This window comes from Apus apus, chromosome 3 (genome assembly GCF_020740795.1).
Source record: "Apus apus isolate bApuApu2 chromosome 3, bApuApu2.pri.cur, whole genome shotgun sequence".
NCBI classification, from domain to species: domain Eukaryota; kingdom Metazoa; phylum Chordata; class Aves; order Apodiformes; family Apodidae; genus Apus; species Apus apus.
The window spans coordinates 19,024,328-19,046,413 of NC_067284.1; the positions used below are offsets into that span (position 1 = coordinate 19,024,328).

General features: G+C 37.9%; 1 protein-coding gene across 3 annotated transcripts in view; it reads right to left on the reverse strand.

Moving 5' to 3' along the window:
* The window catches only part of COL19A1 (collagen type XIX alpha 1 chain), a 182,040-nt gene that overhangs the window by 60,256 nt on the left and 99,698 nt on the right, over positions 1–22,086 (reverse strand). For all 3 annotated transcript variants that reach the window (XM_051615561.1, XM_051615562.1, XM_051615563.1), the window contains 2 exons: positions 16,643–16,696; positions 2,892–2,945 (listed from right to left, as the gene is read on the reverse strand). In XM_051615561.1, the coding sequence (XP_051471521.1) occupies positions 2,892–2,945; positions 16,643–16,696 (108 nt within the window). The remainder of the gene's footprint in view (positions 1–2,891; positions 2,946–16,642; positions 16,697–22,086) is intronic.

Genomic DNA, 22,086 nt, shown 5'->3' on the forward strand with positions numbered 1-22,086 from the left:
CAGAAATATTTTTTACAACCCATCAATAAAAATTCTCACTGAATCCTTGCCTCTTCTGGCCAGAGGATTTTCTCCAAAGGGGAAAAAAAATACATAAAAGAAAGAATAAGGGGAAAAAGACAGAAATAAAGGATACCTGGAAGAAGTTGCATAGAGTCCAAGTTTAACTGAGTAGTTTCATCACCAACTGTTAATGTTTCTACATTTCTGACACTGACACTGGTTTTTAACCAAAGACTTGCAGATGATGTTGAGGGACTATAAACTCACTACAATCATCAGTCTTACTGAAAAATAAATAAATTTCCAGAAACTAGGTTAGGGAAAAAAAAAAAAAGGAGGTATTGATGAAGGGTTAGAAAAGTTGGATTAGAGGCAGATGCAAGTATCAAGAAAATATTAAAAGCTGGCACATGAAAAGGAGGTAAAAATTTAGTATTTTCTTTAATCAAAACTCACACCCCTTAGTAGTATCCAATTTAAAGCCCTTTTGACTGTTTAGAATATGATCTTATAATTCCTTCCTGCACACACTTTTTTTTATATCAAATTCCCTGAGTATTGTATCCTGTTCAACAACTTCTTCCTCAGGGAGGCAGAACTTTCCTTCTCACAGGTTTTTTGTCATTCCTAAACACCTGGCTACAAGTACTTAAGTACAGGTACTTAATATCATGGCATAAACTGATAAACAACTGAGGTAAATTTATTAATTTTAAACATGCAGTGTGTACTGTAGCTACCCTAACAATTAATGACTAAATCTCCTTTTTCTCAAATACAAATATCATATTCTTCTGAAACATCAACCAAACACCAAGCTCACTTTTTCTGGGCAGTCTAATTCTTACATGTTTGGTTGATCTGTTAAGCATTTTGTATCCTGCACCTGCCAAACTTAAGAGAGCAACCACCCTGCAGCTGCAAGGGTTTTCTTGCACTTTAGAAAGGCCAATATAAGGCCAATATAAGGCAAATAATATATATCTCTGTCACTACTTATTATTAGAAGAGAAGGGATAACAATATACCAAAAATTAATATCATTTGAGCCTTGAAAAAGAAAGAAGGAACAATGGGTCATGTTAAAGTCTTTTCCCCTTGTACAAGCTGTAGCCCTTTAAATATGGGGATGCTGCCAATGCACATTAAAAGGCATTACTGCTTTTAGAGCATGTTTGTTTCTCTGCATTACATTCTCAGTCTTGGGAGAGGAACACAAGATGCTGGCGGAGCTGTACTCAAAGTAAGGGCTGCATCAAGAACAGTTACACTGGAAACAAATACCTAACCAATATCTAGGCCATGATGGCTTGAGGAATGCTTTCCTGTTACATAGTGCTAGGCCACAGCCCCCATTCAGAGCTCCTTGTAGAGGAATGCTGACAAAGTCTCAGTAATAAAAGCGCAGTTTAGCTTCCACTCAAGGTTTCTGGTATCTCTGTCAAGGATCATACATCTTAACAAGCCTGACCTGCCAGTAAATCTCTGGTGGTAGAAATCTATAATGGAGAAACAGTTTTCATTGGTTCACAAGAAGTTAAGTAGATTAGGTCTAATATTGACCTCTGCGATGTTTTGGGTGTTGTTTTTTTTGTTTTGGTTTGGGTTTTTTATTCTGTTTTGGTGTTGTGTTTTGTTTGGTTTTTTTAGGAATTTTTTGGCATTTGTATTAATAAGATTCTGCATCACTCCTTTCCTCTATTTCTACTCCCACAGCCTGAATTACTGTTTCAGGATTTGGAAGACCAAATTGTACAAAAGACTCAAATAAGCAAAGATTCACAGAGGGAGATATTTTTAACTACTTACTTTTATGCAGGATAAATTAACTCCATCAACTCCTCTTTCTGAACACATTTTACAAGGAAGGGAGTGGATTATAAAATTTATGCAATTTCATTTTTAGATGATTTAAAGTTACAACTGTTTCATTTTATTAATAGATTTCATGCAGCAGTCCATTATTATCTTATCTACAAATAAGACTAGTTTTCCCTGACAGTGAGGTTGAAGTAGGTGAATCACACACTCTGATGCATAAACTGCTGGCCTTTACCTACTTCAAGTAAACAGAAAAAGGAATTGTTGAATCCTTGTTTGATACCAAGAATGTAAAAGCAGCAGAAGTTTACTTAATCCACAAACAAATAGCTGTTTTGTATTTGTGCATGACAGCATTTTTACAATATGATATATAGGGAATGTTACAAATATATCAAGTCTTTCTCTACCAAAGGAAGGCTGTGTTCATTCTAGCCTAAAATAGGCCCATGCCTGACTTCTAATTTGAAATCATGTATCTCTAGAAAAAAAATCCCAAACCTCTTAGATCTCAGCTAAACCCTTTGGTGCTTTGTATCACAAATCCTTCCACAGAGTCATGTATTTCTTAATCTTTTTAATTCTTCAGTAAACTCATTTGAACTACAGCTGAGTGCTCATGTCAGTGCTGAATATAATCCTTCCCACCATTCAGACAGTTGGCACATGCTTCACACAGTCCTTCATCTTTCAAATTACCCCTCTGAGACAGAAATTATCCCATCTTCTACAGAGCATCACGCATTTTTCAAAGTGAATGAATGCACAGTATTCACATTTTGCATACATGGCCAGTCTTTCTTTGAAATGCCAGACAATTTCTGCTGCCTTTGCTGAAGTTTGCATTTTGTACTTTCCCTCCTGTGCAGTCTCTCATGTTTGTGGACCCCATCCTTTTATCATTGCTGTATCAAAAGGCTGGGGAAGTAGCTGTCAGATGCAGCAGAGTAAATGCAAATCAATTGTTTTCAACCATAATTATGATCAGGTAAACTGCTATAAAAATGCTAACAAAGTTCACTATTCCAAGACAGAGTGAAAACTTCCTATTCCCCTTCATTACTCACAGGAGGTCCTGGTGGCCCTGGTTTTCCTGGAAGGCCTGGCTTGCCTCTTCTTCCCTGAAAACAAAAACAGAATAGTAAATGTTACAGCTAGTAACTGATTTGGAATAAATTTTGTTTAAGATTTATTGCCTTGCTTATTATAAAAAAGTTCAAAAACTATCCAAAAGAATTACTGTATCAGTCACAGAACTGCTATTCATGTCTAGTAATTTTAGGATTGTATTAAATAATTGTATTTCCATCACTGTAACATTTACTGTCACATTTTAGAACTATGCCTCAAATGTGAGTGCACATTGATAGGGCTATAAAAAGAGCATCTTGATAAGATGTAAAGAAATTGTATTTTATCTGAATATAGCAGAGCTTGGGATGTTAAACTGTGCTGCACTTGTCACCCTGACTTGCACAGTAAGTACATAGGTGCAATATAACCTAATTAATAAACACCCATACCCTTCTTCTCTAGGATGTAAGAATAAGCAGAAAACTCAGAGATTTATTTGCAAAACATTTCACCTTCCTCATGCAATTACTACCATTTGTGTATATAGTGCACATGCAACATAATTTACATTAAAGCTTAAGCTCCCTAAAAGTCTACTCAAGTTAATGTGAGACTTTCCATTTGTAGTTTATAAACCATGCACATGTAATTATTACAGCTTTTTAGTACAGAACTCTACTGAACAACTGCTGTTTTCACACATTTTTTTTTAGAAAGACCAAAATAAAAATAGAGGTAATTCACAGTTATTTACATCTTTGTTGCCAAGCTGAAATCTGATGCCCATTTTTTAGAAACAACATCTAAGAACAACAAACATCTAGGTGTGATAGTAAAGAAAAAAATGTTCATGAAGACTAAACTTTTCCCTTGCACATGGCAAATGTAAATTAACAAAAAGTATTAGGGAGATGTCCTGGTGAAAAAATTAAAATGCTTGCTGACAGCTCACAATTAACACATGAGGGTATTTCTGCAAGCTATGTTCCCTGCTTTTAAGCCTGCTTCTGCGTTTTATTAAGTGGTGATCTCACACAAACTGCAGAACTAATGTAAAGAACAGAGAGTGACATCTCAGCTTAACTCTTTACAGGTGAGAGCCTTGATCTGTAGGAAACCACTCTCATGCTCTGCTTCTCGTTAATCTTGATTATGCTGAGGGGAAAAAAGCTGATGACAGTAAGGGTGGAACATCCCTCCTCTTCATACCCTGCAACTCACCAGGGTAACCTCTTGCCTAGATGCCAGGGACTCCCCTGAAAAGCAGGAGGTAGGGATCTGGAGACCTTAAAATTGAAGAAAGAACTGAACAAGGGTTGTGGGGACATGTGCCATCCACTGGGCTATGCCACGTAATGTGTATGCTGCCACCATGGTTTTATGAAGCTCCTCAGTCAATTGGTGTGTTTTAAGGGCAGCAGGAAAGAAATCACACCACCTCAGCATATTTGGAGTGCCAAATTCCTGGGTATTAACTAGCTGAGACATATGTTGTGTGCTGAGCTGCTTAATCCCTCTGGTACTTGCACGTGCAGGGCCTTAACTCAGGCAGCTCAGGGTGAATTTTCAGAACCAAAACATGGTACTAGGTGCCTATACTGGACTCAAGGCTATCCTGCCTCTCATCACGCACCCCCAGCACGTCACGCTTTCGTTGACCAGGCAGCCCTGTGATGACCCAGAGCTGGGAACTCATGAAGGCTAAGGACAGCCCACAAAAAAAGTGGAGCTGTTTCTAACTTTGTTCAGTTCATTGTTTCAGTTCACTGGGCCACAGAGTTGCTTGCCTGGCCTGACAGAAGGCACAGTCCTGGGAAAGGCATACATGCACGAGAAAAAAAGAGGCTGTTGTTAGCTAGAACTAGAGTTTTGGACTGGTTTCTTCTTCAGTAATACAGATGGAAACTAACATTTCCTGACTTCTATAAAAAGAAGTAAACTTTCCTTTGAAAGTATGAAAAACAAATTGAGAGGTAATGGCGCAAGTAATAAACAAACATAAATTGCTTCGTACTTTTAAAATAGTCTCTCTGAGTTATAATGATCTATATCCTTGACTTCTTGAAGCACCTTCCTTTTCCTGTTTGGACTTATTTAAAGTATCCTGAGGCTGACACTTAAAATCACAGCAGTCTAAACAAAGTATCAAGGAAGTGTCAGAAGGAAGAAGGCAAGGCTTTGACTGGCAGACACAACTGTGAGCAAGGTGTTAATTACACAGGAAAACATGGAATATGTTGGGAAGGCAATTTTATCTCTATTTACAAGATGAGGTAAAATATGATTTATGACATATCACAAAGTTAAAACCTGACAAACTTTCAAATTATTAAAAAAAAAAAAAGAAGAAAATAAAATTGGGGGTATTTTTTCACTGTCATTTAGTAATTACCTGAACAGCTATCCAGTGAAACATAGAATAAACAATTTCCCTACCTTTTATTCAATAATTATATTATTAGATAGTATACTATGTGCCATGTGTACAAAAACCTGTAGAAAAATCACACAGACCAGTAAGAAGCATCACCTTTTTCTAGAGGATTTTTTTTTTTTTTTCCTACAAGCACCCTTCCAAACTGTCTGAAATTATAATTTTAACAGAAAGAAGTATGAGGTGACTACCTTTCAGTAGTGTCTTTTAGGTACAGAGATTAAAATATTAGGGACAAACACAACTTCACCTACTCATCAGCACTCCTGCTTCTCTATGACTTCCCAGCATCAGTATGGAAAAAATAAAATAAATAAATATACAGTATAATACCTGTGTAAGTAAAGTAGTTTATGTTTTTATTTAGGATAATTAAAACAATTAGAAGAATGTTTTTGATAAGCTACTAGGGCCTTGCTTTGAGCAGACCATGAGCCAGACTGTGACTATTTACAGTTGGAGTCTGAGACTTCCTTCTGTCAGAAAAGAAGAGAAAATCATGTCAGTGGCCTCTCTGGTTTGTAGAGTGATTTTAGCTGAGAGTCACAGTTCCCATCTCCTGCTCAGAAGCGGGTCTTGGCAGCCCTGTGGGAGCTGTACTCTCTGCCATACCACTGGGCATGGGGCAGGCAGCCAGCACAGGAGGCACATTACCTTTATTTAGTTGAGTTCAATGAGCAAATGTTGAGGTTATAAAACCATTCAAAATATAAATACATGTTCTAGGCACCACATACTTCGTTTACCTAAATAAAAAATGCAATACCACTTGCTCTAACTTAAAAAAGACAAGTGGTGTCAACTAATTGTCTAATGCTGCTTCGAATAACACCTAAAGAAAATAAATTACAAAAAAAGTTACTGGTTATTTCTATTGTGCTGCATGTATTTTTGTTGGCAATCCAGGTGGCAAGTTGTCTAAGTGTTACTGATACTGTATCCTGCTCCCTTGACTCACCAAATGCCTATGCTTGCCCTCAACCGATTTGGACAGTTGGCTACTTCCCTCTTTCCACCAGACAAGTTTCAGCTACAATACACACAAGTAATTCACATAACTGCTTAGTGAGGGATAGTAAAGATAAAATATTAAAAAAAAAAAAAAGAAAAAAAAAGAAGAAATTCTATGCTTCAGCAAACAGCAGCTGGGTGTCAAGCTGAAATATGTGGTCAACTGCACAATTTACTCCTCTGTTCCTTCACTCTTTCTGTTATTCAAAATGACATGATGAGCTTTGCCTTACAGTAGACAGAAAGCTGTTCAGAAGAGAGGCTCTGTGCAACCTTTCATAAGCTTGTGCTCTGATTCATACTGGTGCCCCTGGGCATTGCTGCAGATCCAAAACACAGTGCAAGAATTAAAAATCTATTATCATGTTGCATCCATTTATTTGCATATCTCCAACAACTGAAGAGTAACATCACTACTATTAATGTCTAAAAGTAATCTGTGGATTATTTAGGATAAAATCAAGCAGAGTTATGTAGGAATGCTGACATGATTTATGGAATTTATAATTTAAAGGACCCACATTTGAGTACGAAGGGAAAAGTTCTTAGAATGTGCCATGTGAATTTTCAAGGGAATTGCTAATTAGTGGTTCCTGAAACACCTCATCACATTTCAAAACAGGAACTAGTTCTAGAGGAAGCAGGAAGCTGGGCTTTCAAGTTTTAACTACTGCACTTATCATGCAAGATTGATGAAGCTTATGTAACTCATCTGCCAAGCTAAACTAAGATTCTCTTGAATAATCCTCAAAACCAGACTGACAAAGGAACAGATATACCTGAAGCAGGAGGCAAGTGGGAAGCAAAGACCCCTGTCTTAGAGCAGAGACACCCTGCCAGCCCCTTGGGCGCCTAAGCACAGCCATGTGAGTGGAGCTCTGGGCAGTTAATAGACTTTTTGTCCACGTGCCCAAAGTTGTGACCAAGCAGTGAGACAAGCCCCAGTCCCTATGCTAATTCAGAGCAGAGCAAAGAGGCTTTCCTTGGTTTCAGTCCTCTAAGCTGATATGCTGAGTCCATAGAAACTTGACAGTTTCCCCTCTCTGTCTCTAGCCACAACCTGGTGCTCCTGGCAGCTCACCTGGAGCTTGCAGAGCTCCAACCAACTCTAGCACGGGGGAAACCTAGCCCAAAACTGGAGGAAGTCCTCTGTTCCATGGTATATCAGAAAAAGCTTCCCATACTGTCATTTAGGGGAATGAAGGCAGACCTCGCATGATAGTATCAGTAAGGAAGCCACTTCAAAAGCTAATTGGAAACAGAAGATTAGGATTAATCACAACAGTCAGAGCAATCACCCATCAAACCCAGTTAATGACCAGTTGTGGGACAAAAGAAGCTTCTCCAGGATCCCAATCCACTATTTGATAGTTCACAAAGTAAAAATTAGAAATCTGCAACAAACACACAGTCAAATGCAGTCATTATTTTTCCATTGTGCATTCCAAAAATTTGGGAATATTCAAAGAGGGTTCTGACATTTAACCACCTGACTGCACAACTGCTGTCAGTAGGAGTTTTGTCATTAACTTTGGTAATGTCACAATTGCACAAGTTGTTTTTTTCTTTTAATCCTTAGAAATCTTACAGTTTGGATATCCTCTTTCCTAAATTGGCAATCTCTGTTGGGGTCAATGAAACCTTTTTAGCTACAGTAATTTAACTAGAGCATTAGGACTTGAATACACAATTCCTTCTTCAATCCTATTAACCTTGGCCTTGAGGATGAACTATGGTAACCAGTGTATTGCAAATTAACCTCTGTACTAAATGTTAAACCTGAATGAACTCAAAGGAAATAATGCTAGAAGGCAAGACACTAAGCCCTTTGTAGAAAATAAGTGAAAGTCTGCCCCTCATATCACACTAAAGCCTTTTGCAGAAACGTGGCTCACATAAGAACGGAGCACACATCCTAATCCCCCATTTCAGAAGAGAAATCACTAGAGAGCTCCTTGCTAATGCAGAAGAATTCCTGCACTGAACCTTGGCTTTTTAATTGTAGGAATTATTTTAAATAAGCTCTAGTTTCATCCTCAACATTGGACACTTCAAGATTCAGCTGGACAGGATATTGGGCCATCTTGTCTAGATGGTGTTTTTGCCAAGAAAGTTTGGACCAGATGATCTTTGAGCTCCCTTCCAACCTGGTGTTCTATGATTAATTTTGGTATTAATAAAGTGCTAAAAGAGAGTGCCTACCTATACTATATAATATTATTAATATGCATTTTGAAAAACATCAGTCAGTCCTTAAACAGGCCTAGCTGTGCCAAGCAGTGAAATACCATAATCTATTTTGCCAATAAATCCCTAAAAAAAATCCACCACGATTTTTCAAGTGTATTCACAAAATGTATTTTTAATTAAAATCACTTGTAGAAATACTTTCAGCTATGTTTAGATATTTTTATAATGAACACCTTAAGTTTTAATAATAAGAAATACTTTCCTATTATCTCACATTGCTAACCCTTTTGCTCGGAGACATTAAAAGAAACATTGATAATAAAGTATTTGGGAGTCTGAAAATTCTGAGATCTTAGAAGTAGAATAATTTATGCTATCCCATTGAAAACTAGATTTAATTACTTCAATGGAAAACGGTAAAGAAATTAGAAAGTGATCAATCCCATTTTTATATGGCAAAGGTGTTTTGTTTTGTTTGTTTGTTTTTGTTTGGTTTGTTGTTTTTTTTTTAAGCTGTATCCTACCTTACTGATTATTTACTTTGTTTTTAGGGTAGAGACATTCTGGTAGAAAAACTGAGTATTATCTCTCTCTTCTACATTAACCATTTTTAGACTGTTAAATACCTGAGCAAAGGAACTTACAGTGCTCCACCATAAAGATAAAAATCAGACTAGATTTTTACATAATTAAAAACAACTGACATTAAAGTCAGGAAGGACTGAGAGGTTTAAAGGATTCTAAAACTCCAGAGCTGTAGCTGTGAAAAATACTGTTTGCTCTGTGCCAGGAGTCTGACCTACTCTGCAATAATTATTGCTCTGTAAAGCTTGTTTTTTACAATTGGTTGAGTACAATGTTTACTCACTGAGCTAGAAAACAAATTATGTCAAAGAAATATTTAAGTTCTATAAACCAGATAAATGCAATCTGAATTTAAATTAATTTTGATGTCACTCTAAATAATTCTGTTATGAAAATCTCCTCACCCATTTATTTACTTAGGAAGATTTTCCACTGTGTTATAATAATTTTATTCATGCTTGATTAGAAAAGTTTGAAAACTCAGAGAATAAACTGATGCAAGTACTGCAATTTCACTGGGTCACTCCAACATATAATTTTACTGAAATCAGTGGTGAAATTCTAGATATGACAACCCAAAGGACTCTCAGTTTTATGAGGTGTTTAATTAATTACTAAGATAATGCTAAAGTAACCTCTTAAATGAAGTATTCGGTATCATAAACACAGCATTTGGAAATAAGGAAGTTGTTTAAAAAATGTTTACTTCAAGACACCTGAAACTTCCTAAGGAATACAGAGTCCAGAATAAGGCTGTGATATTGTAGAAAGATTTGGAAATGTTTGAACTGAATTCATCACTGGAGCCAGGGAAACCATCACGGTGGAGAATCAGTCTGTGTATATATACACAAAACATTTTTAAAAATATGACTAAGCTATAAAAATGAAGTTGTTGGCAGCTGTGCTGAGAATAAACTGAGCCAGTTAGATAATAACCACAGAATTGTGGCTAAAGGGACCTCTTGAGATTATCTAGTACAATTCTCCTGCTCAAGCGAAGATCAATTGTCCAGTACTGTGTGTAGTCAGCTTTTGAATATCGCCATAGAGAGGGACTACACAAGCTCTCTGGGCAACCTGTATCAGTATTTGACCACACTCACAATAAAATAAATAATAATAAAAAAGTGTTTTCTTCTGTTCAGATGGAATTTCCTGTTTGTTAATTTGTGCCTGTTGCCTCTTGACCTGTCTCTGTGTACTACTGAGGATAATCTGGCTCCCTCTTCTTCATTCCCTCATATCAGGTGTTTATATACACTGATTAGATTCCCCTTGAGCCTTCTCTTTTCCAGGCTGAACAGTCCCAACTCGCTCAGTCCCTTTCTATATGAAAGGTGCTCCAGTTCCTTTAATCTGCTTTGTGGCCCTGTGCTAGATGCACTTCACTAAGTCCACAAGTCTTTCTTGAGTCAGTCCCACCAGTGCTGAGCAAAGGGGAAGGGTATCTCCCCATACCTTCTGGAAAGGCTCTTCCAAGTGCATCTCAGCATATTGTTGGCCTTTTTTTGCCACAAGGATGCATTGTTGGCTCATGGTCATCTCATTGTCCAGCAGCTTCTTCTTCACAAAGCTTCTTCCCAGATAATTTGCTTGCAGTGTATCCTGATACCTGGGGTTATTCCTCCCCCGATGCAAGATTTTGCATTTCCCCTTGTTGATCTTTACATGATTCCTCTTGCTCCAGTTCTCTGCTATGTTCTGCCCCATTGTTCAAATTGTTAATGAAGATGCTGGACAGTACTGGCTGCAGTACTGAGTCCTGGGGTACACCACTAGCAACTTGTCTCCAAGAGGACTTTGGGCCACTGTTCACAACCCTCTGAGCCCATTTGTTCAGCTGGTTTTCTATCCATCTCACTGTCCACTTATCTAACCTGTACCTTGCCAGCTTGCCTAAGAAGTTGCTGAGATGAAATTATGGGAGATGGTATAAAAGGCTTTGCTAAGGTTGCAGTCAACAGTATCTACTGCTGACCTCTCATCCACCAAGCAAGTCACCTCATTGTAGAAGTCACTGAAGTCTGTCAAGCATAATTTCCTCTTCATAAATCCATGCAGACTATCCTGATCACTTTCTTGATCTTCATGTGTTGAGAAATGTTTTCCAGGATGATTTCCCCTATCACATTCCCAAGGATTGAGGTGAGGGTAACCAGCTGTAGTTCCCTGGATCTTCCTTCTTGAAGACAGAAGTCATATTTCCTCTCTTCCAGTCTTCAGGAATCTATCCTAGTCACTGTGACCATTCAAAGCTAATCAAGAGTGGCCTTGCAATGACATCAGCCAGCTCCCCCTGCACTTGTGGATGGAACCTGTCAGGCTCTGTGACTTACAGAGCTGTCTGTGTCTTCCATTTGAGATTGCCCAGGGTGCAAGAGTCTGACAGCAAACAGTTACTTCAGAAGCACCTGGGTCCTGTGTCTTGTGACATCTTTAAGGATGCGTATGCTGGACAGAGATTTGATGGCCTCTTCTTTGTACCCTTCTGCATGAATTGCTGTGCAAACTGATGCACACCTATTAGCTGCTTTTGTTATTGCTGCACAAACTGCTGGCTGCTACACAGCCTGTTTCCTGGCATGGGCTAAAAGGGCATTCAACCCTCCCTAATCAGGGGTCAGCTAGAACAAAAGCTGCAGCAACCCTTTGCTAAAGGACAGCTGATGGATTTTTTTAGGAGCTGCTAGAGCTACCCTTACCTTAGCCCTACCTGGCAGCAGCAGGAAACCTCTGTCTCCTAAGAGGATTCCAGAAGTTCCCAAATCCCAGAAAAAGTGCTCAGAAGCTCAACAGGGCACCAATAACTCACAGAAGAAGAAACTGCTGCAGAAACTGTTGTGTCAGATGCATGCTAGGCCTGAGTGAAAAATAAGCATTTCTAGATTTCACAGGATGGGTGTCTAACAAAATTGCTTTGATGCTTCATGTTAGGAGAATTTTTGGAATTTGGATTTATGAAAAGAAGTAGTATTTATAAAAAATGCATCAAGTTCAAGGAATATTCCTGCTACTAAGATATCAAACCTAAACAAAAAAATAATTTCCCAAAGCTTTGGAATTATATTTTTTGGAAATATAAATTAACTTTATGACATTTAAGATAGTGAAGGTAGAGTCTGGAAAACTCCATGTAGTCTGAATTTACTAGACACTTTGAAAAAAGTACCACAACATGACAAAATTATTTGAAGATTGAAGAAAATTCCTTACATGGGAAGGTGAAAGATCCTAGTTGAACTTTCTCAATGGGATGGTGAATTGCTTACAGATAAAAAACCCCTTTACATAATTCTTTAATGTAAAGCAGACATAAAAAAAAACCCAAACAGTTGTTAGAGGCTGAAACTACATGCTGAAGTGTGAAAGAAAAAGCATGTTTTGAAATGTGGGATTGACAACAAACAATGGCACAAAAAAATAATAAATAATGAGACATGTTAATTTTCTGTTGTTGATGTCTTTCAGGTGGAAACTATTTTTGTGAAACGTACACTTGGCTAAAATGCAGGAATTTTGAGAGAAATCATAAAGTCCTGCAAAAAGCAGGGAGCCAGAAAGATGGCATAGTTGGTTTAAATTCCACACAATGCTAGTTTAGCATATATTTCTGGTTTTTGCTGATCAGTAATATTGGACCAGGGACTTCTCTGAGTTAGATCTCATTACCTTCCAAAGCTCCTGATGTCATTCTAGCACTGATGCAATAGTGTCATGTTACTGCAGCAGTAATGTGCTGCTCTGAATGCCTGAAGCCAACAAGAGGGACACTGAAAAATTATGTATGAAGGTAATTCCCACAGAATGGTCTAGTGTCTCTCATATAGGAATGAAGAAGAGGGAATGAGCTGTTGTCTACCAGCCCACTTCTCTCAGTGACGAGCATTAAAACCAAAGGCTCTTACTTAGTAAGGACTCATGTCTAACATACACCACTTCACAAAAGATAACAAACCTAAACAATGATGTTAGTCACCAGTGTCAGAGCAAGGAGGAACCCTGGTCTTTTTTTCTTTTTCTTTTTTTTTTCTTTTTTTTAAGAACAGCGAAGGTTGGCACCACAGGAAAACAATGCTGGCTAGCACATGTGAACGGAAGTGGATACCATGGCAAGAGGAGAAACAAGGGCTGTACATCAACATACAAAATTTAACTAAGTTCACTCAAAACATTATCACAACTTAAAGGACCTTTAAATGAGCATTACATGTGTCTTGGGTTGGTTGAAGAATCAGAAATGAGTTCACAGCATGGTCTCTGGTTATGGCCAGATTACCATGTAGCCACTATTTCTTCTGCCATAACCATTATTTTCCTCTTCTAAGTAACATCCTAAATATGGATGCACTAGGTATGATAAATCACTGAATCTTTTTTTATGATAGAGCTATAGTAAATGCTAGGTAGTTTCTTTTGCATAGATACAGAAGCATGGTAGTAAACAAAACCCTAGTTGCTTCACTTCAGGTCACAACTCTACTCCTCCTCCTCTATTGTTCTGCAAAGGAAATAAGCTATTTAAGTCTGAAGATCATAATTAGTACAACTCATTGCTCATAAAGATTGCTCTCTTCTCCTGCTAAGCCAGCCTTGTGCTGAATGAGAAGATACAACAAAGGAGATGAAAAGAAAATGTGTCACAACAAATGGTGAAAGAATGGGAACTAATGCAGTTACTCTTAAAAAGAAAACCAACACACTTCTTAAATGCTGAACTATTAATGTGTTTGTTTATTCAGAAAAAAATATTTATGCATTTTGCTAGCACAGACGTCTGAAAGAAGCAATATGCATAATAATCCAATTTTTATGTAGCAGTGCACTAGTTCTCCATAACTGTACTACTTCCGATTTTTAATGAGTTTTGAAGTTGGTCTTAAGCAAAGCCAAAAATGGTACATGCATCCTGATACGGGTTCCTTTACACTGCACAGATCTAGTCAAGAGCTTTCAGGGCTTCATCTCTATCCTTCTGAATGATCTCCCTACACTACATTTCTGTAAAAGCATTACACTAGTATAAGTTGTTTTCTGAAAAGTCCTGCATCCTTTGGGATATCTGGAGAGCATTCAGGAGATCAACTTGAAGAGAAGACACATCCAACACTTCTGTCATAAAGTTCCATGGCTAACTTATTTACATACCATCACTGAAATGTGTGAGAACCTAAACTCCTTGTTGAGGTGAGAGCAAGATCAGAGACCAGCATGATTATATTATTGTAATACAACAGATCACCAAGCCACAGAAAGTGACATATTAAAATAATCATGTGTTAGCTCAAGTGATACCATGAAACTGTATAATGAACTCATTGGACAAAAAATGCTACCAGTTCATTTGAAATCCCCCTTTGCGCCTTAAATAAATAACACACAGTCATTGTAGAATTCAGTGATCACATATATTTATGCGTGTAAGCCAGTTTCACATATATGTCAATAGGAATTTTAAGGTTGGCATAACTTTGAACTAAAAATCTAAATTAAGTTAATCTTTATTATAATTATACTAGTATATATATTTATTCTTTTTCTTTAATACATATATATATATGTATATATATATATATTAGCATGTATTTTATGATGCAGATTAGTCCTGTGAGATGAAAGAAATACTACTATCCAGAATATTTCTTCTTAAAATGGGATAGAGATACATTTGTCCTAGGTTCCCTCTACAGTCAACATAGGGAGATGAGTACCCACTCTAGGACAGGTTGCCACTTTTAGTATTTCTTAGGAGTTCTCATATTAAACTCAGATATTGGATGATACAGCAAAATCCCGCTTACAAGATGCTGAACATGCAAATGCAGATCTTAGGCCAGTTCAAAAAGGGAAAAATCCACTGCATGGCTTTTATTCTTCCCTTCTATCTCATAGTATAGTGTTGCTTACCTAAGTCACCAGCTCTAACTTGAGCCTTTTAGGCGTTCTCGGAGTTTTGACAACACCAGTATTAATACTGTTACTTTTCCTCAGTTCCTTAGATTTTGTTTGAATATGTGTTCAGAGAACTCTATCTTACACAATAATTCTCCTCTCAGCTCCTTGTTATTCTAAGCCTAGGTTTCAAAAATGCTGAGGTAAGTGGGAATTAAAACTTGGAAAATTACAAGTATGATGCAAACTGAGATCCTAAAAAAATAAATATATCAGGTTCTCAAAGTTTGACATCAAAATGAAATAGATACTTTTAAATGTTTTGGAGTAGTTTTTTTTTTTGCTAATATGTTACAGTTTCTGTCTGTAAAATGAGTGCAATATCACCTTTAGATATGAACAATATGTGGAAAGAAAATAATCAGTTGGTTACACAGTCAATATTATGCTCAATCTTCACAAGACAATCCATGAGAAAACAAATAACTTAATTTAATGTGAAAGATTTGGAGGTCCTGCTAGAAGTATAATAGAGGAACATGACATCTATAATTAAATAAAAAGGAATATTTAATAGCCATTAGATGTACACTGTCCTGGTTGTCATCAACCAGAGCAGAGATCTTGTTACAAACAGTAAGTTATTGTGTAATTAAATGTATTGGAAATGCAAATGCACATGGAAATTGAATTAAGACTGCAAACTATATTATTAATGCTTGGGAGGGGGTAGCCAGCAGAATGAATATTGTGAGCATCTCACTGGTAAAAGATAAAGACAGATGTTGAAGCTTTCGAGTCTGCTGTTGCTGTTGTTCAGCTGAAGGCAACTGCATGCATGGCCGAGTTTATAAAACAGCCAGCACCCCTGTTTTTATAGATATTGGAGTGAGACAGCAGTTCAGTTTTATGCATGAATAGGACATGGCCATGATAAATGTATCAACCCCCTCATTACCACTGCACAATGGTTGGGGAATTAAAAAAAGAAAAAAAAAAGTGTTTTTAAATTCATCTATCCACCATTTTTTATAACATAGTGTGCTATCTCTGAATCTTTGGCTCAAAAAGCTAAGTTGATCAAAGAGTGATGACTCTAAAACAGTCATAACTGCTCCTGAAGAAGAATTAACAAACTGTGTGTTTCTGCAAATTTAATAGTCCACAGAAAAACACACTAAAATATGCTAAAGCCAGGTATCCACAGCTTTTCAGTATCCTGGATATTTAATTGCTTTAATAGCATATTCACCACAACTTTTGATTCTGCCTTCCTATGTTGACTTTTTCTGAATGGGTTCTCAGTCCTTACTGTGAAATTTAAATAACCTCAGCTTTTGAATTTTCATGTTCAACTTACGTGAAATTTAGTACTATTTTTGTAACTCCAAAACAATAGAAAACAAATCTTTGAGGCCTACATCTGTGCTGCCAGTTATTAAAAACACTTTAGATGGTTGAAATTGTTAAATCTCCTTCAAGTGAAGAGAAACCTCAAATGCCAAAGCTCATTTTCTAGTCAGCATGCTTCATACTCAGCTGCTAGCTTTCCATTTTTTATTAGTGCTTAGAGAGAAGTCAAATATCAGGGTCAGTCAGCACACTCACCAGTTGTTCACCAAGTTTACTCACCCTTTGACCTTCTTTGCCAGGTGGACCCTGGGGACCCTCCAGCCCTGGCAAACCCTGAAAATACAAACATTAAACACGTAAAACATTCACTGTTATTCCCATCCTGCTTTATTCTATAGAAGTAAGACTAACTCAAAGAGCCAGATGTCAAGAGAAAGCACTTGTTTCTAACAATAAAAATAGGTTAGGTATATAATAGGTTAGGTATAATAACTTCTTTCAGGATAAGGTTATATTTAGGTGTGAGAAAAAACACAAACAATAATTATTAATCACATTCCTCCCTATAAAGGATTAAATCATTTGGAAAAGAAGAGGAAAGTCAGCACTACTTTAGCAGTTATATTTAACTACAGTTTTATATGAAAAGTGGTTTGTCTCATTAAGATGCCATAAGAAAAAAATAACATAAAAGTTATATTAAATGAATGACAACTTGATCTACAACACAAATTCAAATATAGGAACTAAAGGGGGGGGGGTGGGGGGGGTGGAAGGGAAGGGAGTGGTGGGAAAGGGGACTAAATATAGCAGAAAGCCTTACACTCACTGTATTGTGAGGAGCAGTCCTGTGCAATTTCCTCTGTGTGCCTGGTTCAGCTTTTCAAAACCCTTCAGAGCCACTTTTCTCTCACCCTCTCCCATGAGCTTGCACAGAAGCTTTGAATGTTTTGAACATACCCTTGATTTCTGGGTCTTTCTCCTGAACTCAATGCAAGGATCTGCCTTTGCAGTCACAGTATCACAGACCATTTCTGAGGTTTTTAGGCTTGAATTTTATATCTGATTAATGTATGATATAATCATAAAGGCTTCAAATAACAGCTCTGAACTTAGAACAGTGCTCCCACCCTTTTACTTTATGAGTCACCTTGGACCACATTTTTTTTAAAAAACTATAACTTCAAGGAAGCGATCCAATTTCCATTCTAGTAACCAGAAATGTGAAATGAGTTTCAATGTAATCAGCAAAGAACACTGAACAAGTTTACTTTATATAATAAAAAAGTCTTGAATGCAATCTTGCATATTCTTACAAGGTAGCACAAAATTAAAGAGCTACATTTAGTTTATTTAAGAGTTTGAAATATTAAAATATTAATTTTTTAACCATTTAAATTACTCAGACTCAGGTATTGGTTCTGCTTGAGTCGTATCTGGTCAAATTAAGAACACCTTATATAGAATCAACTATGCATATTTATTGACCCAGTAAGGGTAAACTGAGGCCCTCTAAGAGTCATGTTTTAAAAAAACGTCCAGATTCCAGAAATTAATTTTAGAAGTTCATTTATGATCCGACTCCCAAGATAAACTTTAGAAAGTGGGCTTGCCAAAGCTGCCAGGTCATATATCTTCAAGTGATGTTTTAAGTCAATCAGACTGAGATTTGACCTAAATTTTAAATAAAAGTAGTAATTTCAAGAGTTTTTCTATTCTTATTGCTTCTTTATTTTCAATCACTGAAGCTAGAAGAGTACATCAGACATTGTTAACTATAGGTTATTTCTCCTTTCACTTCAGTTTATAATGTAGACAAGATGAGGTCTAGGATCTTTTACACAAGTGATGCACACCATTTCCATCATTTTCTACAAGTTTATGGACCTAAAAGATGCATGTCAATGTTGTGTCCAGCAAATAAATCACAGAAAGTTGATTACAGTGGAGTTATGGATCTTGTATATGCAGAAACCCATAAAGCAGTATCTGAGTATGAACTCTTTAAACCTTCTCTCCTTTTTCCTCGAGGTAGTGTAGCATTTGCAGATAATTCTGTCTATCCTCCTGTTAGCAATAGTCTACCTTTGTGGAGAAATTCTGGGAATTCAAGAATGGGTGGAGTTTTGTTTTGTTTATATTTCATTTCTAATCTCAGCTTTTGCAGGGGAATGAGGTGAAAACCTGTAACATCTGTTTTATGGAGGAAGAAATACTTAGCCTCACATATCTGTACAATAAGGCTCCAAGGAGACAAGAAATACATAAGAATGTAACTGCACAATAATGATAATTAATAGCCAACATTTTTGTCCTAGACCTACTTTTAGTCTTTTTCTTCTCTCTACAATATTATTATCAAGAAAAAGGAACCAGATAAGGAGGTTTATCTTCAAGGAAAGGGAGGAGAGCAGCTTACAATTGGTAACTAGGCAGAGAGGACTACCCTGTACAAGGAGCCACATCCTGACATTGAAGCCAAGGTAAAAGTTCACACTAACTTCGGTGGGATCATGGGCCATGTTAACTAACTGCAATAACTTGGCAACTGTAATGACTTTGCAATGCTGTCCCTATTCAGCATTCACTGAAGGAGATCCTGAAAAAAACAAACCTGAAGAAAAAGTTTGCAGGAGGAATAAAAAAGAAAGCTGCTCAATAGTGAAATCTCTCCAAAGGGATAAATAAAACATCCCCTGTTAGACTCTATAAAACTTGGCAATGAGTAACAGTTTAGCACAGAAAAGAAGGACATATTTGTAGGAAAGCAGATTGAAGTATCTACTTTGGTCTTATCCCTATTTAACTTCTGGAGATTTCTCTTTAGAGAGATCTCTCCAAAGATCCCTCAAAACATATAAGACACAGCAGGCAGACAACCCACACCAAAAAACCCCACCACTGCAGACAGAGAAAGAGACAGAGAAACAAAATGCTTGTGTCAGAAGGCAACCTATTTTACATGTACTGTCTCCATCAGTTAACAACATCTAAAGCAAATAAAAGGATTCATTATGCACTGAAGGAGCACACAGGGGGTGGCAGCTAGGGCAGGTATCCTGGGAGGACTACAGACAGGTTGTCCAAGCAGCTAGGGATCAGGTTAGGAAAGCCAAATCCCTGCTAGATTTAAATCTTGTCAGGGATGTTAAGAACCATAAGAAAAGCTTCTTTAGGTATGCTGGGGAGAAAAGGAAATCCAAGGAGAGTGTAGGCCCTCTCCTGAAGGGAAAGGGTGAGGTAGCAACACAGGATATTGAGAAGGCTGAGGTCCTCAATGACTTCTTTGCTTCAGTCTTCTCTGGCAAGTACTCCAACCTCAGCACAAAGGCCACAGAAGGTGAAAGCAATGACTGGGAGAGTGAATCACCCCCCACTGTAGGTGTAGAGCAGGTTCATGACGATCAAAAGAACCTGAAGGTGCATAAATCTATGGGACCTGATGGGATTCACCCACAGATCCTGAAGGAGCTGGTGGATACAATTGCTAAGCCTCTGTCCATCATATTTGAGAGGTCATGGCAGTTTGCTGAGGTTCCCACTGATTGGAAAAAAGAGAAAATAGCCCCCATCTTTAAAAATGGGAAAAAGGAAGACCCAGGGAGCTAAAGGCTGTTCAGTACCTCTGTGCCTGGCAAGGTCATGTAGCAGATCCTCCTGGAAAATCTGCTAAGGCACATAGAAAATAAAGAGGTGATTGGTGACAGCCAACATGGCTTCACTAAGGGCAGGTCATGCCTGACCAATCTGGTGGCCTTCTACAACAAGGCTACAGAGATGGTGGATGGTGGCAGAGCAACTGATGGATTTGTGCAAGGTGTTTGACACTGTCCCACATGACATCCTCCACTCCAAACTGACAAGGCATGGATTTGACAGATGGACCACTTGGTGGATAAGAGATTGGCTGGATGGCCCCACCCAGAGAGTTGTGGTCAATGGCTCAATGTCCAAATGGAGGCAGGTGACGAGTGGTGTCCCTCAGGGGTCAGTATTGGGACCAGTGCTATTTAACATCTTTGTTGGAGATGTGGACAGTGGGATTGAGTGTATCCTCAGCAGATTTGCTGATGATACCAAGCTGTGTGGTGTGGTTGACACCCAAGAGGGAAGGGATGCCATCGAGAGGGACCTTGACAGGCTGGAGAGGTGGGCCAGTGCCAACCTCATGAAGCTCAACAAGGCCAAGTGCAGGGTCCTGCACCGGGGTTGGGGCAACCCCAGGCACAAACACAGGCTGAGGGGAGAATGGCTGGAGAGCAGTCCTGAGGAGAAGGACTTGGGGGTGGTAGTTGATGAGAAGCTTGACATGAGCCGCCAGTGTGTGCTGGAGCCCAGGGAGCTTTTTCATCAGAGAAGATAGTGATAGGACAAGGGGTAATGGTTTTAAACTGAGAGAGGGGAGATTTAGGTTAAACATCAGGAAGAAATTCTTCACTATAAGGGTGGTGAGGACCTGGAATGGGTTGCCCAGGGAGGTTGTTGATGCTCCATCCCCGGAGGTTTTTAAGGCCAGGTTGGATGAGGTTTTGTGCAACCTGATCTAGTGGTAGGGTTCCCTGCTCATGGCAGGGGGGTTGGAACTTGGTGATCTTTAAGGTCCCTTTCCAACCTTAATGAGTCTATGATTTTATGATTTTCACTGTGATAGCCCTGCAGCAGTAAGAGGATTGGTGTGGCAATGAGTAAAAGGAGGTACAGGGATAACACAAAGCAAAGTGAGATATAAGTACTTTTTCAGTGACATCAGACTGCCAGAAAAACATAATGCATCCTTACAGGTGGCCTAACATGCACAGGATTTTCCTGACTCTGTCAGATCACCTTTGAGGTTGGAAGGTGGTGGCATTCTAACTACTTCATGAAGAAGCAAACTGAAGTAACATATGCAGTCTTTAGGGCTTGTATCTATTATGGAACAGGCAAATCCCATGGAGTTATGCACCTGAAGGAGCTCAAGGAGCATGAAGTGGAAACATCTCAAACTTTACCATGTATGTTGGGGAAGCAAAAGAGTCAGTAAGCTTGAGATGAGCTCAAGTGCATCTGAAACTTAGAAAATCTATTATGATGAATGAGGATGGCTATAAAAAAAGATAAAATGTGATGCACAGGCAGGCAGAAGAGGGTTGTAAAAAAAAGAATTCTCAAAAATTCAGTGAAGAACAGAAACTTGTGAATACCTTTATAAGAGTTAAACTGTAAAGGGAAGTGTTGGCAAGGAAAAAGATGCTGGTTGTGAGGCTAGATAAAGAAGAAGCAAGCATGCTATGAAACACAAGCTCACAAATATTTAAACAAAAAGATCACCAAAACTTACTCCCTTATTCTAGGGAATAGAGGAAAACCAACAGATTTAAAAAATGTTACAGCAAAGCAACAAAGATTTTAAAAGATCTTGCATCTCATTGAAAATATCTGTAGGAACTAACATTTTAATACTTAACAGTTAATATTTTTTGAAAGTAACAGGATGAAAGCTTGAGGTGTTTGGAAGTGACAGAAAAATCTGTTAACAATTCAGCCAGTTAAGCTGTTTTAAGTTTCAGAAGCTACCAGTTGAAAGTGTATTAGCTAGCACATAACTATCAGAAATTGCTTATTACAGAAGGGCTAAAATCATGTCCATGTTTATAAACTGAAATGAAAGCTCTACTGAAACAAAATCAACAGTAGATATTTTTTTTACAAGTGAATGGTGAACTTGTCAGCACTAGGTTAAT